Source organism: Sus scrofa, chromosome 5, assembly GCF_054392235.1.
Source record: "Sus scrofa isolate SSC_HxYL_T2T_F1_AM1 chromosome 5, Sscrofa_HxYL_maternal_Yorkshire_Landrace_v2.0, whole genome shotgun sequence".
Taxonomy (NCBI): Eukaryota; Metazoa; Chordata; class Mammalia; order Artiodactyla; family Suidae; genus Sus; species Sus scrofa.
In genome coordinates, this window is record NC_139387.1 from 90,983,720 (window position 1) to 91,001,064 (window position 17,345).

The following is a 17,345-nucleotide window of genomic DNA, read 5'->3' on the forward strand; positions in this document are numbered from 1 at the left end:
CTAAAAGTTCTAAATCAGAATATTTATAGATTGCTTTTAATATTGGAAAAGTTCATTAAGGCTAAATATCTATTAACTAGGCTGCAAAAAAATTCTCCCAAGAAATGTACATAGTGTTTTTCTTCAGCTAAAAAAATTTCCAGGGAGTTCCCGTCGTGGCTCAGTGGTTAATGAATCTGACAAGGAACCATGAGGTTGCAGGTTTGATCCCTGGCCTTGCTCAGTGGGTGAAGGACCCGGTGTTACCATGAGCTGTGGTGTGGATTGCAGATCCCACGTTGCTGTGGCTGTGGTGTAGGCCAGCGGCTGCAGCTCCAATTCGACCCCTAGCCTGGGAACTTCCATATGCCGTGGGAGTGGACAAGAAATGGCAAAAAGACAAAAAAAAAAAAAAAAAAAATTCCATCTTTCTGCAGTCAAGCCTATCCATTTTTGTTCTCTTTAGGGTTCCTGTGTTTATGTTTTGCTTAAGAAAGTTGTTCTACGTCAAAGAACTTATGATAATTATAATTAAATAATGCCACTGTACAATTAAATAATACAGTTCTACAATTGTATTATTAATAACCATTTCTCTCCATGGTACAATGTAAAGTCTATAATGTCTTGTTTATCACATCACCTAGAATGGTGTAATGCCTTTATTGAAGAATCAATGAGATGGAACAAATTGTGAGGACATATTTATATAGTTACACTCTTTTTTAACCAACTTATGCATTTTATATTTTACTTATTTTCAGAGGGTGTATTATTTTTGTTATGCTTACCAGTTGTTATTCTTTTTACTATGCTATATAAAATATTTAATGGTATATAGGGCTTTCTTCTTTATAAATTTTAGTTGCATAATGTAACAGTTTAACATAATGCTAATTTTTAAAGAAAAATTGAAATGTAATAGATAAAACTAAGTAGTAAAGATGAAAGCCATAAAATTCGGATAAAGTATAGAATAAATTTCCTATTTGTCTCAGCATATTTTCCATTCCACTTCTCCAGTGGGAGTCACTTAATCTGTTTAAGATCCATGTTATAATAATCTGTGTGAATGTAATTGTGTGTAAATGTATATATTTTATTCTGTAAAAAAATTTTAAAAATAAATAAATTTAAAAAAAAAAAAGAAGTTGTTCTAGGAGTTCCTGTCATGGCTCAGTGATTAACGAATCCGACTAGGGACCACGAGGTTGAGGGCTCGATCCCTGGCCTTGCTCAGTGGATTAAGGATCTGGCGTTGCCGTGAGCTGTGGTGTAGCCCGCAGATGCAGCTCAGATCCCGCGTTGCTGTGGCTCTGGCATAGGCTGGTGGCTATAGCTCCATTTGGACCCCTAGCCTGGGAACCTCCATATGCCCCGGGAGCAGCCCTAGAAGAGGCAAAAAGACCAAAAAAAAGAAAGTTGTTCTAATGTTCAAGATTTAAATTTTTTTTCTTGTATTTTTTCCTAATGACTTCTTAGTTAAATATATCCCATTAGTCTGAGACTTAGTGTTAAATTACGATTTTTTATTTGTTCCAAATCAATATTCAATAATTTCTTTCCCAACACTCTATGAAAACAATTTTGCCATAGATTGAAATCCATAAATGTACACCTATTTCTAAAAGCTGTCTTCTAGCTCATTGATTAAATTACCTATTTCCATGTAAGTATCACATTATTTTAATTAGTACTGCTACATTTAGATATGTGGTAAGGCAAATGCCTCATTAATCTCCTTTCTTAAAATATTTTTAGGAGTTCCCACTGTGGCACAGTGGGTTAAGGATCCAGCATTACCGTAGCTGTGGTGAAGGTCACAGCTGTGGTTCAGATTCAATCCCTGGCCCAGGAACTTCCATATGCCACAGGTGCAGCCAAATAAATAAGTAAATGTTTTTTATTCTGGCTCAGTTGTTTCAATCGGATGAACTTTAGAATCAGTACATTAGTTTTCCTTTTTTAAAAAAAATTCAGCTCTAATTATGACTGGGATTAAATTAAATTGATACTTTTATGAAATGTCTTGCCGTCCAAATCTATTTACTCAAACCTTGTGTGTCCTTTCAGAGCTTTCTGTACTTTAGTGTATATACTTTCATATATACTCTATAGTTTTTATTGCTCTGTACAAATCTTGTTAGGATTTTTGGTATACATTTTATAGTTTTATACAAATAGTTTTATATTTTCTAATTGGTCATCCCTGATACATAGGAAAGATATGATTTCTAGCTTTTTTATATGATCATGTGTGTGAGCTTCTGAATTTTTATATTAGTCTTACTAGTTTTTCCATTGTTTTCCTTAGATTTCTTAAAATAGTACATGAGATTTTTACCAAAAATGACAAATTGTATCTCTTCCACTCATATATTTATACTCTTCCTTTTTATCATTAAATTATATTTTGAAGCCCTTCGGTTTAATGTTAAAATGTAGCTGTGATAATAGGCCTCCTTGTCTTTTTTCTGACTTAATAGGAATTTTTCTGATGTATCACCATTACATATAACGATTTTTTTCTAACTCAATTTTTGCTAAGAGATCTTATCAGGAACAGGCATTGACTTTCGCCAAATGCTTTTTCAAGATCTGTCTACTTCCACCATTAATAAATAGCTTTCTGAATGCTGAAGCATCTTTGTACGCCTGGGATAAACCCTGCTTTGTTGTGATATATAATTTTTTCTACGCTGCTAGATTTACCAGGCTGAATTCTTTAAAGATTTTTTTCATTCATTTATAAATGAGGTGGGTGTAAATTTTCCTTTGTGTGCACGCTCTCTGGGTTCGCTCAGCTCCAAGCCCACCCTTCTATCCTTTGATTTGTGATGCTGGGGCTGGAATGCTGCAAGCCACATTTCTGCTTTGGCAGCGGGCTCCTTCTTAGTCTCTGACTAAAGAAAGAGGGGACTCGCTCCTTCCTGATGTCTCCTTGTGATCTCCCTATCTGCTTCCTTTTCCTGTGTGTGGTATCCTGGCAACGCTTCTTCACCCTCCCCCAGCAGCAGTTCCTTCCCCTAGCAACGGCTGAATCCAGTTTGTGGGTTTTTCCAACACTTGCAGAACCAGCCTCAGCACACACCACACCCCAGAAATACTAGCACAAGGGGGGCAGCTGCCTCTCTTCAAAGATCTGAATTTCAGTTCATGGGGACCCCCCCCTCCAAACTCCTTTATTTTAATACATTCAGCTTCTTTCCTTTATTCCCTCACACCCTAGCCTGTAAACCATTTTCTGTAGTTGCTACAGTTCAGATACTTAAGATTTCTTTTCATCCTTTGGATTACCTGGGTAACAAAATTCTTTCCATCATTTTATCAGTTTTCCGCAATTTGCAAGGTTTCTGTCTCTGACAGGACCTTCATTGGTCCACCATACTTGTCTGGCTTTGGTAACAGGGCCTGGTAGCCTCTGTGAAGGAGGTAGAAAGGTTTCCATATTTTTTCATCTGTTCTTTCAAGCTCAATAAAACTCGCCTACAGATACTTCTGGGCCTGGTGCCTTGTCACAGGTATATATTGAAATTCATTTTCAACTTCTTCAGTGAATATAGGTTTATTTGATTTTTCTGTATCTTCCTGAGTCAATTTTGTCAATTTATATTTTCCAAGAAAATCATCCATTTCGACTTTCTCTTCAAATCTGTTCCTCTTAAGCTGTTCACAGTATTCTCTTAAAACTTTACAATCACTCATATGCTAATTTGCCTGGTTATGTAATTTTAGATTCAAAATCAAATTCTTTCAGGCCTCTGCAAATCTGGTCCACCACCTTTCAGCATTCTGCCAATGAGAGGCCTGTTGCCACTCAACTTCTCTTTCTTTTGTAGAGAAAGCTTCCTTTTCTTTTTTCTCCCTTTGTAGAACTTTTCTAATATTTTCTTTATTCTTTCAGAGTTAAGGATTTTTCACAGGGTGGATTTGATTGCATTCACTCTGCATGTAATTCTTTGGGCACTTTCAGTGTAAGAGAAAGTGTCTATTCAGTTCCAAGTTTTTTTTTTTCCTATTGCTTTGATAATCTTTGATAGTTTCCTATGTCTAGAAATCTTATCAGATGAATATTGAACCAACTTCTACTACCACTATTGATGGAGTAAACAGGGACTAAATTTATGCTCATCTTATGCAACTAGAAAACTAGACAAAATATACAAAACAAAGGTCTTTTTATACATTGGGTGATAGAATGCAGGAATGCCATCCCTGAGAAAAGTGAAAGAAATGAGGTGAGCCTTATGATTGGTGTGGCTTCTGCAGGGAGGCAGTTTTCAGGCCACAGTGCAGGGAGGATGTAGCCAAACACTACTCACTTAGCAGTCTTGCTGAGTTGAGGAGACAGAAGTCAGAGTATGGGAGATACCATTGCTCAGCTATCGGACTGACAAAAATTAAAAATCATGACTGTACTTTCTGTGGACAAGACTATGGGAAGAGAGGTACCCTCAAAGATGCTAGTGGGGTTACAAATTGGTTAATACTTTTCACACAAAAAAAAATTTGGTCACACATTACAATAACTGCATATGTACTTATTTTTGAATCAATAATCACAATCCTAGAAATCTAACTTGAAGATATACCTTCAACAATTCAAATATATATGTACACATACACTTACGTGGTTATTCATGTAACCACGTTGTTTACAACGATAAATATTCAACAACCTAAATGCCCAAATACAGGAGATTAGTTGGATAAACTATGACATGCCCACACAATGAAATATTATACTGCTATAAAAAAAAACAAAGGGGGAGTTCCCATCATGGCACAGTGGTTAACAATCCAACTAGGAACCATGAGGTGGCAGGTTCAGTCCCTGGCCTTGCTCAGTGGGTTGAGGATCCGGCATTGCCATGAGCTGTGGTGTAGGTCACAGACGCGGCTCAGATCCCGCGTTGCTGTGGCTCTGGTGTAGGCCGGTGGCTACAGCTCTGATTCAACCCCTAGCCTGGGAACCTCCATATGCTGCAGGAAGCAGCCCTAGAAAAGCCAAAAAGACAAAAAACAAAACAAAACAAAACAAAACAAAACAAAACAAAAAAAAAACAAAGGGAAGATGTCTATGAGCTGATATTACTATGAATAGTCTCCAGGATATATTATTGCCAACCTAAAAAGAAGCCAAGTATAAAAGAATGTATGCTGTATGCCATCCTTCCTGTAAGAAAGAAGTGTATAAGAAAATACACATCCTTCTGTGCAAAATAAATTCAAGAAAGATAAACCAGGAACTAACGAGATTGTTACCTCTGAGAAGTGGGTGGGAATAATGTGGAAAGAATGGAAGAAGGGGAACAGGGTAATAAGGATGAGGTAGGTGGTGCTACTTCTCTGAGTTCCCTTAGAGTCATGGTACTGTTTCATACGCCAAAAAATAAATAATCAATTCACGTCAACTGAGGTGAGAGTATGAATGGGGCATTAGGGCAGGGAGGGACCCAAAATGGAATACAAATAGTAACAAGTCAATTTAACCGTATCATAGGTGAAAAATATAGCCACACTTGCCAAACCACAGAGAAGACAAATCAGAGTCCAAACCATACACCAAGGACTCACTGTTCAAGCCTAACACTGTTTGCCATCCAGAGACTTTTTCTCATGTTTTTCTTTGCCAGAACCTCTAGAGCCCTCCAATTGTACGACTGGGTTTCAGTTATTGGTCATCATCCTAAGTGACATCCTTAGTTAGCATCTGGAGAAGCCATAGTTTAGGAATAAATGTTCATTATTTTTAGATTTGGCTCTTAGTTTTAGAAAAATCTACTATTGGGCTCAGGACCATGCCCTGCCAAATGGAGGGCAGAGAATGAAAGACGCTGGCATGGGGTTGGTGGAAAAGGAAATTCTTCTCCTATAAAATAAAGGGTGGATGAAAAGATTTCATTATCATCGGTTTCTAAATGACTTTCAAATGCTCTTCATGCTCATTAACACAGATTAATTATAGTTAGCCTTTTCAGTTTAATCAAAGGTGGAAGCGAAGTAGGCACTGGTTTTAAAAGCCTGGTGAGAAACTGAATAAGTCAGTGTTTAAGTGACTCACTGTTGGGGACCTTAAACTCTCAGCTCAATGTCATGTGTTAGGCACAATGCTGAGATGCAATCAATAATCAAGAAGTCATTTTTATGCCTTTAAAAATATTGACCTGCTGATTTCATGTTTAGCAATTTATCATGAGGAAATCATAAGTCACACACAAATATTTACATACAAAGATTGCAACATTATGTTTCAAGCACAAAAATGCAAAATAGCTAGCTCTCCACAGTCAAGAAATGGCTAAAGGCATTCTGTTACAAGCTATATTGGGGTACATTATGCACCTATTAAAATAGGTTTAAGAAACCATTTAATGACCGAGGGAAATACTCAGAATAATAATTACAAAATAATCCTTCAAGGTAGTTTGGAAGCATTACGCTGCTTGCTAACAGAAAAATGTTGGGTATCAATAGCTCAGAGGTGTTATCATTATGTTAAGTTTTTTAAAAAGCAGAATATGTATTCTGTGCAGCTAAAGTAATACATGTGTATATATACATATATATTGCTCTGTATGTGTATTTATATTTTTGCACATCTGTACACATACACCCACATAGAAAAAAGAAGCCTATTACAATTAACAAGGCAGGGAAGAAATGACTAGATGGAAACATACTAAAATGTTAACAATGATTATCTTGAAGTAATAGGAACTGTGGATAGTTATTGTTTTCTTACTTGTATTTTCCAGATATTCTGCATTAAACATGAGTTACTTTTACTAATTGTAATTTTCCTATTGCTCAAGCCAATGACTCTGGAGCCATCTTGACCTTTTTTCTCTAAAATCCTGTATCCAATCCATCAACAAACCTGTCAACTCTACCTTCAAAAAAGTTCTTGGAGTTCCTGCTGTGGCTCAGTGGCTTAAGGACCCAATGTTGTCTCTGGATGCAGGTTCGATCCCTGGCCTCGCTCAGTGGGCTAAGGATCCGGCATGACCGCAAGCTGCAGCATAGGTCATGAATGAAGCTCAGATCCTGTGTTGCCATGGCTGCGGCATAGGCCACAGGTGCAGCTCCAATTCGATCCCTGGCCTGGGAACTTCCATGTGGTGCAGGTATGGCCGTAAAAAGAAAAAAAAAAAATGTCTCAGTCTATTCACTCACCACCTCCCTTTATAATGGTCCAAATCATTGTCATCAGCTGCCTGAATTTCTGCTACAACCTTCTCTCTGGTGTTTCCCTACTTTCCCTACTCGGGAGCCCACCCCAGTCTTTAGAAGGACCAGAAAGAGGGGTTATAAGAGAAAAGTAGAGGGAGTGAAACAGAGTCCCATTTAGAGCAATAAGCTGAAGTCTGAAAGAGGATTTCTAGTGAGGGAATTGCAGAAAAGCCTGCTAATCTCAAGGTATCCTGACATTGCATATGGAGTTATGTTTCTGCTCTGAGCTTAAATTACACACCCCATCTCCTCTTATCCACACATAACACATAGTAAAAATCTCTTATCCATAGTAACCTTAAGTAGTAGAGCTTTGGGTTTTTGTGGTAAATCCATTCAGATCTAGCTTAGAAAATGTAGGAGACAGTATGACAAAGAAAAGCCGGGAAGAAACTGGAATAAGCTGTGACCAACCGCAATCCTCAGGAAGCTTGGGTAGTGTGCTGAATTTCCCACAGTACATGCAATGGAGGCTGGAGACATTTCATTCCCATATGAAGAGAAAGAGAATCTCAGACGTCTGAGAAACTTAGGGAACCCACTCCGGCATTTATGTTACATTAATATCAGGGAAAATATGGGCTGGACAGATGCTATTTCCACGTTGTTTTCTAGTTGGCGTCCTATTACTATCTCATGCATAGAGGCGGTATTTCACTCATCTTCATATGCCCGACATCTGCCACAGGACCTGCCACAAACCAGGGGTCAGAAAACAGTCACAAAATGAGTGGATTCGTGAATTGGGACGACGGGGGAAGGGAGAGAAAGTAGAAAGGAAGCTAAGAGGCCAGGACAGAAGAAAGGAAGAAGAGAAGAGGGAGGGAGAGAAGGGGGGAGGAGGAAAATGAATGAATGAATGAATGAGCAGATAGCAATAAGGATGGCTAGTGCTTCTGCAGTATCTTCCAGTGCTGTACTAAGCGCTTTCTTGTATTAACTCATTGACTCGAGATGAAAATTCAGTTCCCCCTGGCTTTATGTACCTTGTATATTTTCATTATCAACTTCACTAGTGATCAGATTCATGGTGCAAAGAAACTCTCTAATGAGCCTAATAAAAAAAAAAGCAGATGTCCTTAATTAAAAAGAGGCTGCTCATCAAAGCTGCTCTTACATAAGTTGTCCAGGTGCTGCTGGCTTATAAAAAATGCATATGAGCACCAGAGGCTAGAAACTCTGAGGGGATGTCCTCATTATTCCATTATATGAACAACTAGAAGTGACAGGCTGAGTCAAAGCAAAGTAATTATCCTGTTCATTTAGGCCTCCCTCAAAGCTGCTGGTCTTGGCAGTTGTCTTAGTCCACTAATAATAAACCTAACATAGACTTATATTTTTTCCCCCAAAGATCTTTGAGTACACTCTCTTCCATTTAGTCATTTGACGTTATTGAGCACCTACTATGTGCCAGGCACCATTGTAAGTGTCTGGGTACAGCAGTTATCCAAACAAAGTCACTATTCTCAGAGTTCACTTTATGTCACAGTTGAGATAGAAGAACAGTAACCCGCATCTTATAGAAAAGGAACTTGGGGCTCAGAGATTAACTCTGATCATATTGAGCAGAGAGATAAGGGCACTAGATTCCAATCCTTGATCCTTAGAATTTAAAATACTCTTAACTTGTATAGAGGGACTGTTTTGATGAAATAGTTCATAGTATTTTGGTTCCTCCTCAGACTACAAGATATTTTGCCACGTGTCACACACATATTGTGAAGGTTCTTGAACCCTGCATTCCATTGCTTTGGTGTTGCTGAGAGGGTTCAGTAGAGAGATTACTGATAGGAAAGCCATAGGCATCCTTGATGCCTCTGTTTCTCTCATAACCCTCAGCAAATCTTATCCAGACCCAGTCACTTCCCACTCTGATCTAAGCCACCATCATCTCTTGTCTAGTTTTTTTGTTTGTTTGTTTGTTTGTTTTTTAGGGCCATACCCACAGCATATGGAATTTCCCAGGCTAGGGGTCGAATCGGAGCTGTAGCTGCTGTTCTACACCACCGCCACAGCAACGCGGAGTCCAAGCTTCGTCTGCGACCTACACCACAGCTGACGGCAACGCTGGATACTTAACCCATCAAGCAAGGCCAGGGATCAAACCCGTGTCCTCATGGATACTAGTCGGATTCATTACCGCTGAGCCACAACGGGAACTCCTGCTTGTCTAGGTTGTTGAAGCAGGCTCTTACCTGGTATGGCCATTCTCCTCCCCCTTCACTTTCCACACCACAAGAGCCAAGGAGATCCTTTTAACATATAAATCTGATCCAGTCACTCACTCCCCCAAAATCTGACAAAGACTCCTGCATTTCACTGACAGTAAGAGTCAAACGATGCCTTTACTGTAGCCTCCAAGGCCCTGCACAACAGGTCCCCATGTCATCTGACCCCATCTCCCACCATTCTCCTCTTCACTCTCACCGTTAGGGTCACACTGGCCTTCTCACTGTCCCTCAAACCCACAGAGCATGTTTTCACCCCATGGCCTTTGCACCAGCTCTTCTCTCTGCCTCAGACACTTCATCCCAGATATCTGCATCTTCAATTCCTTCAAGTCTTTGCTCAAGTATTACCTTCGCAGTGAAGGCTGCCCTGGCCACTCTGTTTGAACTTGCCATGCTCTCAGATACTTCCAGTGTCCCTTACCTTGCTCCATTTATTTTCCTCATCCCACTTGACACCTCCTAAAAAGCTAGGGAAATTGTTTCCATATTATGTTCATTTTCTTTCCCAACAAGAGCAGGGATTTTTCTTCCTTTCTTTTAAATCAGATTCCCTGGGTACTAGAATAATGCCTGGGTACAGTACAGGCACCCAGGAAATATGCATCATCGTTATCATGATCATCATCATTATTCTTTGTGACTGTCAAGGGACAGGAAATATGAGACCTTTAAAGAAAGAAATTTTCCCACTTGGAGACTTCAGACCTCAGAGAAAGAAATCAAAGATTTTCATAATCAAAATAATGAGATTTGAATCCTAGCTCTGCCATTTACTTGGAACCTTGGGCAAGTTACTCAGCCTCTGGGAGTCTCAGGCCTCTGGAATGTAAAAGGGAAAAATAATATCTTTCTCAAAGGTTGTGCTGCTAATGAAGTGAGGTAATGTACGTATAGAAAATATCCAGCGCAATTAGAGTACAGTTAATATTAACTCTCTCAAATTAGTACTAGTTGCTTTTAACTTTGGCAGATTCTTATTCAACAGTGTGGCTTTGAAAACGCTGCTTCTCCTTTTGGAGGCTCAGTTCACACAGCTGGACAAATAAAAAGACTCATTGAGATCAGCTCTCTCAATGGCTTGGAGAGGTCCAAGCAGGCTGGTGGGAACCATGGGCCTCACAAGACATTGCTTCACCTTTTCTGATGGATTGGCTCATCGGCCACTGTTGGTTACCGAGTGTTTCAAAAGTCAACAGATAATAACAGGAGATAAATAAAACCTTTGTCACTTACTGCTGCCTCAGTTTTACACAAGCGCTGCCAAAATGAGTTGCAACAGGAACCTTTGAACAGTAGACCAGTCAAATGGTATGTGCTGATAAACGTTTGTTTAGAATGCAGCTCTTTTTTTTTTTTCCTGGAATTTCTCAGTAATTAACTAACTGCATTAACCAAGATCCTTTTAAACAGCTGTTTAGAATAGTTGTTCCCACACTTCTTACCATAAGGCACCCCATGTTCTCCACAACCTCCCCCACATAAATCCAGGTTTCTGGAGGTTTTTCTACTAAAAAATGGATGCATCTAAGTGATAATGTTGTATTTTTTACATTAGAACTGTCAAACGGCATGAGATAGACATAATTTCATGCCACATGGTTATCCTCCCAGTCAAAAACAAAGAAATTTGATATTTTAGATAAACTGAGCAGCCTAATGTAAAGTATATTCACTTATATTCCTTTTAAAAAAAGTATATTCACTCATTCATTCAATCTGCATATATTTAATGAACCCCTGTTATCCCACAGATACAATTCCAGGTGCTGGGGATATAGCATTGAACACAACGCATCAAAGTTCTTACTCTCACGGAGTTTGCATTTTAATAAAGATAGGCAATAAGTAAGATAAATAAATAAAATAGAATAAGTTCTAAGGGAAACACAGAAGGAAGGGAGGTTGGATATGCAATGTACAATGGGGGTACGGGGGCTTCTTTTCAACAGTGAGGTCAGAAAAGGTCTAAGAAGGTGATATTGGAGCAAAGATCTAGAGGACATGGCAGAGTGATCCACTGAGATCCCTGGGAGAGAGGGGCAAACAAGGGGGACAGATCCCGAGAAGAGAGCAGGACCCAAAGTGGTGGCGTATCAACTAGAAGGTCAAGGCCACTGAGACAGAAGATGGGACCAGGAGACTCAATTAATAGAACAGATTGAAGAAAGTGTTAGAGTCTGTGCTCATGATTGTCTTTTGCCATGCACGAGAAGGGGGCCATTGGAGTGTTTGGAGAAGAGGAGTGGCCTGATCTTCCAGTTTTAATTGCATCATTCTAACATTTGGGTGAGCCAATGAGATGTTTCCAGTAGCGGCCTTGAAATACTAAAAATGGTTCATGAATGCGGTAAAGGCAATTTCAAAAACACAGGGCTTAGGCATTATTCATACAAGCCAAAAAGTAGAAATAACCCAAATGTCTATCAACTGATGAATAGATAAAGTATGGTGTATCCATATAATGAAGTAGTATTCAGCCATACAAAGGAATAAAGTATTGATATATGCTCGAGATAGATAAATCATGAAAAAATTAGGCTAAATGAAAGAGGTCAGTCACAAAAAGTCATATGCTATATGATCCCATGTATATGAAATGTTCACAATAGGCAAACCCATAGAGGCTGCAAGTAGCTTCGTGGTGGCCAAGAGATGGGGAGAGAGGGAGAGGGTGACTACTATTGGGTGCAGGGTTGTTTTGGGAGTGATAAAAACGTTCTGGATGAGCTAGTGATGACGGTGTGATAGCACAACCCTGTGAACATACTAAAAGCCACTTTAAAAGAATGAATTTAATGGTATGTGAATCACATCTCAATTTTTAAAATAAAGGATTTAGGCTTTTGGAAACTACATGTCAGAAAAAAATGGCTTTTTGTCTCTGCTCTTTGCCCTGTCACTCAGGTAACACACAGCACTAAGTGAATTTAATTCTGTGAAACTGATCAATATAAATGCTCTCCGGAATAATTTAACCCAGGAGGGTAAGGCCACCCTTCTCTTCTAGCTGTGACACATCATAAGCTGTGACTTGCTTCTTTTTTCCAAGCGCCTCCCACAGCTACCCTTGAAGTTATATTCCCATCACCGTAACCCTTAACCACTACACCTGGATAAGTGCACCAGCCTGGCTGGGGAACCTCTCTCCTTTCCCAGTCTCTAATCTCCAATCTTTTTTTTTTTTTTTTTTTTTGTCTTTTTGCCATTTCTTGGGCCGCTCCCATGGCATATGGAGGTTCCCAGGCTAGGGGTCGAATCGGAGCTGTAGCCACTGGCCTACACCAGAGCCACAGCAACTCGGGATCCAAGCCGCGTCTGCGATCCACACCACAGCTCACAGCAACGCCGCATCATTAACCCACTGAGCAAGGGCAGGGACCGAACCCGCAACCTAATGGTTCCTAGTCGGATCTGTTAACCACTGCGCCACGACGGGAACTCCCTAATCTCCAATCTTCTTACAGAACAATCTAACGCATCACTTTTAGCACTTCTGTGCTCCACTGAAGAATCCAAAGTTGCTTCCTTCAATGATAAGATTTCCCATATCAGAGTATGTATTTTCTGAAGAAAAAAAAAAAAAAGATTCATCACTTAACTATGATTTTTGTGTTGCTTCTGCCTTAGGAATGGAGTCTAGATACCGAAATGCTAGAAGATATTTTGCTTAGATTTACATAGAAAATGGAATGAAGTATTTCAAATCAGCTAGTCTGGAAAATTCAGGAGGAATGGTCAATGTACCAACTGCTACCAACTGCTTATCAAATCCAGTTTACAAGCCTGTTCCTGGCATGACTCATTCTGCGACACCCATTTCCTTTCCCCCGCGTTTCTCCTACGTCCGCTCTGACAGGCCTTCTTTCCCCCACTTTCCTAAACCTTGCCTTCTCTTTAAGACCCAGACCTGCTCTTCTCTGAAGTTTCAGGCTAGACCAGTGGTTAGCCCACCCTCTGTGATCCCTTGGCCATTCTCAGTTGTCTGGATGGCAGCCTGGGCATCACCCTGCACCCTCCAGGTGGTTCTAAAGTGTAGCCAGGGTTGAGAATCACTATGGTAGATATTGTTTTCATCCCTGAACCCATAGGAATAAACAAAACAAGCAAAGCCTTAGCTCCCACAGAACTTATACTCCAGTGAAAGTTAGCAATAAGTAGAGTTTTTTAAAAAATAAGGTAATTTCACAGAGTGATAAATAAATAGACAAAAGCATGCCAATAATAAAGAGTTGCTAAGAAAGTGGAAAAGGAAGCTTAAGAAATTCTGAGGGTTCTCATATGTGGGGATCTAAAATATCCAAACTCTGGGAGGCCCCTGGTCATGCAGCAGGTTAAGGATTGGGCATTGTCACTTCTGTGGCACAGGTTTGATCCCTGGCCTGGGAACTTCCACATGCTGTGAGTGTAGCCTAAAATACAATCAAATAAAATAGTCAAACTCATAGAAGCAGAGAGTAGAATGGTAGTTACCCGTGGCTGGTAGGGGGAGAGGAAAATGAGCAGGCAATAGTCAAAGGGTACGGTCTCGACCATGCCAGATAAATTCTGGAGATCTACTATACAGCATAGTCCATGGCCAACAATACCACATGGTATACTTAAATTTGCTAAGTATAAATCTTACGTTTAATGTTCTCACCAGACACTAATAATAATAATAATAATCATAGAGATCGGAGGAAACTCTGGAGGTGATGGATATGTCTATGGCCTGGATGCTGGTGATGGTTTAATGGATGTATGTTTATCCCCAATCTCATAGAGTTGTACATGCTACATATGCACAGCTTTTTGACATGCTGATCATACCTTAATAAATTTGTTTTGAAAAAATACTAGTGACATTTAACTGAGACCTGAATAACAAAGGAGCCAAGATATGAGGAAGGATCATTTGGGACAGAGGCAATAACGAGGTGGGGTGGTTTGAATGACAGAAAGGAGGGTAATGAACAAAGGGAAGCGTGGACCAATAGAAGACTGAAAAGGAAGTCAGATAATGTAGGCACGTGGAGGCCATGGCGACAATTTGGTTTTTATGCCAGTTGTGAAGAGAAGCTGTAGCAGATTGCCTGCAAAGATGATCACTATAATCCTTACATCCCTATCTGGATGTCCCTTTGCAATGTGTGTGTGTGTGTTTTAAGGCCACATCCATGGCATATGGAAGTTCCAGAGCCAGGGACTGAATCTGAGCCTTAGCTGTGACCTACATCACAGCTGCAGGAACACCAGATCCTTTAACCCATGGCACCATAGCAGGAATTTCTGCAATGTGGTTTTTGAGGCTCCTCCCATTAAGAAGCCAAGTGTATGTTCCCTCTCCTGGAATTGGGACTGGCCTTGAAACCAAGAGAATGTGGAAGAAGTGACATCGTGAGGCATTTGAGACTTGGTCTCGAGAGGCCCCTACAGCTCCTACTCTTTCCTTCTTATAACGCTGCCCTTTGTCTACCATGGAAAGAAGGCTGGTCTAGCCAACGGGAGGATGAGAGGCCATGTGGTGGAGAACCAGAGCCCCACAGGCAAAAACTAGCACCAGCAGCTGGTAAGGCCACCTAGGTCATCCAAACCAAGTCAAGCACAAGATGACTGCAGTCACAAGGGGAGACCAGCAGAAGAACCATCTTGCTGAGCCCAACCCAAATTGCTGACCCATAGAGCTGTGAGCCAAGACATAGTTTTGTGTTTCAAAAACATAAAAATTCAGTGGTGGTTGGTTCTATAGCAATAGACAAATAATGCAGAGATCTTAAGAATTTTAAATAAGGAGTGAAATAATACTTTTATGGTTTAAAGACCAGTTTCATCCCCAATACATTGATGAATCCATCCATAAAAGCTATGGTCTTCAGTCTCTTAAAAAGGATAAAAATATTATGGCCTTCTTTAGAAAGAGAGAGCGCACACAGCTCACTGTGCTGGACCACTGGGGCCTTAAACCCTTCTCTTCAAAATGAAATCTTATCCTCAAGCATATTAAAACCATGTGAAACCACAAACACTAGACAAAACAGAGCCAAGTCATTTGGCTCTTTACCCCATTTCAGCCAAAAATAGAATAAGAAAAATTCTGATGAAAACCAGGATCACATTTTAGACCGGAATTCATTATGAAATGTATCACTAGAGAAGATTAAAAATGAAGTATCTGCAAACCCCAAACCATGGAGTTTCAATGCTCTTATGGTGAAAAAAGCAAGAAAGCATTACATCATTCTTGAAAATATGAAAGATTGAAAGATGATCTTTGAACATGCCATCTTGGGAATAACTTTAAAACTACCAACACTCTTAAAATAGAAAAAGCTACTTTGTGGAGAAAAATTCTGTAATTAGTGAAAGCCAAGATGCTTGCTCTTGCTGTGCATAATTATTTGATCTGCAGGGAAACGGGATTCACTTTGGTTATATAAATAGCATTATTTTTAATGGCTGTTTTAGTGATAATATTTAACCAGCCTTTATGGCTCTTTATTCACAGTACCTCGTAGTATTTTCCATTAATTTCTCAAGGATGTTAACATTATCTTCCTGGGGTATTTATCATGCTTTATTACATATTATGGTCAAATGTTATATGGCTTGAAAGGACACTATGCAATAATTTCCAAATGAGTTTCTCCACTTCATGCCTATATCTTACAATCACTACTAGGGAGAGTGGGAAAAGATGGCAGAGAAATAGCTCCTGCCTACCTGACCACCCACCACTCCAAGCCAAGCTCCCCAGTCCCTCTGTTACAGTAGAGAAGGAAGAAGACAGAAGGATCTGAAAGAGGACCAGAAAGAAGAGAGAAGAATCCAAATGAAGGAGGGAGACAGGAAATACGATAGGAAATTAAAGAGGACGTTAGATGAGGAAAAAAAGAAGGGGCCATGAGAAGGCCAGATGCCAAGCTAGAAAATCAGACCTCCACAAAAACATCTCAAGTAGTGATTACAGGTTTTCCTCAATTTAGCAGCCAGGAGCTCATTCTGGGCAAATCTTAGCCCTTTTGGATCATGGACACCTTTGAGAAGGTGATAGATAAATCCTTTCTCCAGGTGAAACATACACAACTTACCGTTTAGTTCACAGTTTCTAGGGGTGCTTGTGGATCCCACACTGAGAAGTCTGCAGATGCTGCGGAGCTCCTCCCAAACCAGCAACATCCTGAACCGGTTTCAGGCTCTGCAGTGAATCTTTCTTGCTTCCCTGTGATATTGCCTACATGTGAAATTTGTGGCAAAGTCAGAGCTTCGCCAGCAAAAGCTCGGCCTCCTCTCGCAGTTTGGTCAAGGGAGCTTTGTTGGGCTCGGCTACAAGCCTGAGAGAAAGGCGGCTCCGTCCACCTCCACCCGAGAAAGTTGAGGAAGGAGAAGTGGATCCACCTGGCGGCAAACCACCCCCCGCCCGTTGGCCCGGATGCTACAAATGTTACCACGCAGATGGCTGGAAGGGGCAAAGGTCTCTCGCATCCGTGGTATGGCTAAGTTATTTGACTTAAGCTTTCTTTCAGAAACCAGACTTTATGAGCGGACAGGTATGTGCGGTGTGATAAAAGTTAATGCATGTATCAGGCCAAAAAAAGGAGGCCTTCCCAGAGACCCCACCCACATCACAAATCCCAAGGAAAGCTGATGCCAATCAAACCTCCAGCCCAGTTGCAGGGAGCTTGCCTCCCTCTGGAAAATAAGACCTGCTTATTAGGGAATCCCCGACCTCCTAGCCAACCACACCCTGCTTCCAAGTGGCCTCTTCTAATATATGTCAACCTCTCTCTTGTCTAAATATCTCGGGAAGATTGCTTCACTGCCAGTGAGCCGTGTACGCCCCTCCAATTCATGAGTTGTCTTCCCTGAAGTAAAGGACACCAATTTTGGTCATTTGACAGGAAAGAGAGGAGAGACAGAGAAGGG

General features: G+C 40.4%; 1 protein-coding gene across 8 annotated transcripts in view; it reads right to left on the reverse strand.

The window, feature by feature from the left end:
• The window catches only part of NR1H4 (nuclear receptor subfamily 1 group H member 4), a 124,365-nt gene extending 107,273 nt beyond the window's left edge, over positions 1-17,092 (reverse strand). For 7 of the 8 annotated variants that reach the window (XR_014845146.1, XR_014845147.1, XR_014845148.1 and 4 more), the window contains exon 1: positions 16,511-16,766. Coding sequence is in view for 5 of the 8 variants with exons in the window: in XM_085024462.1 (XP_084880588.1) it covers positions 16,511-16,598 (88 nt within the window). In the remaining 3 variants the exon portion in view is untranslated. Of the gene's footprint in view, positions 1-16,510; positions 16,767-16,867 lie in introns of those variants that run through there. The other variant, XM_021090933.2, reaches the window with a different exon arrangement.
• Positions 17,093-17,345: the final 253 nt, after the last annotated feature.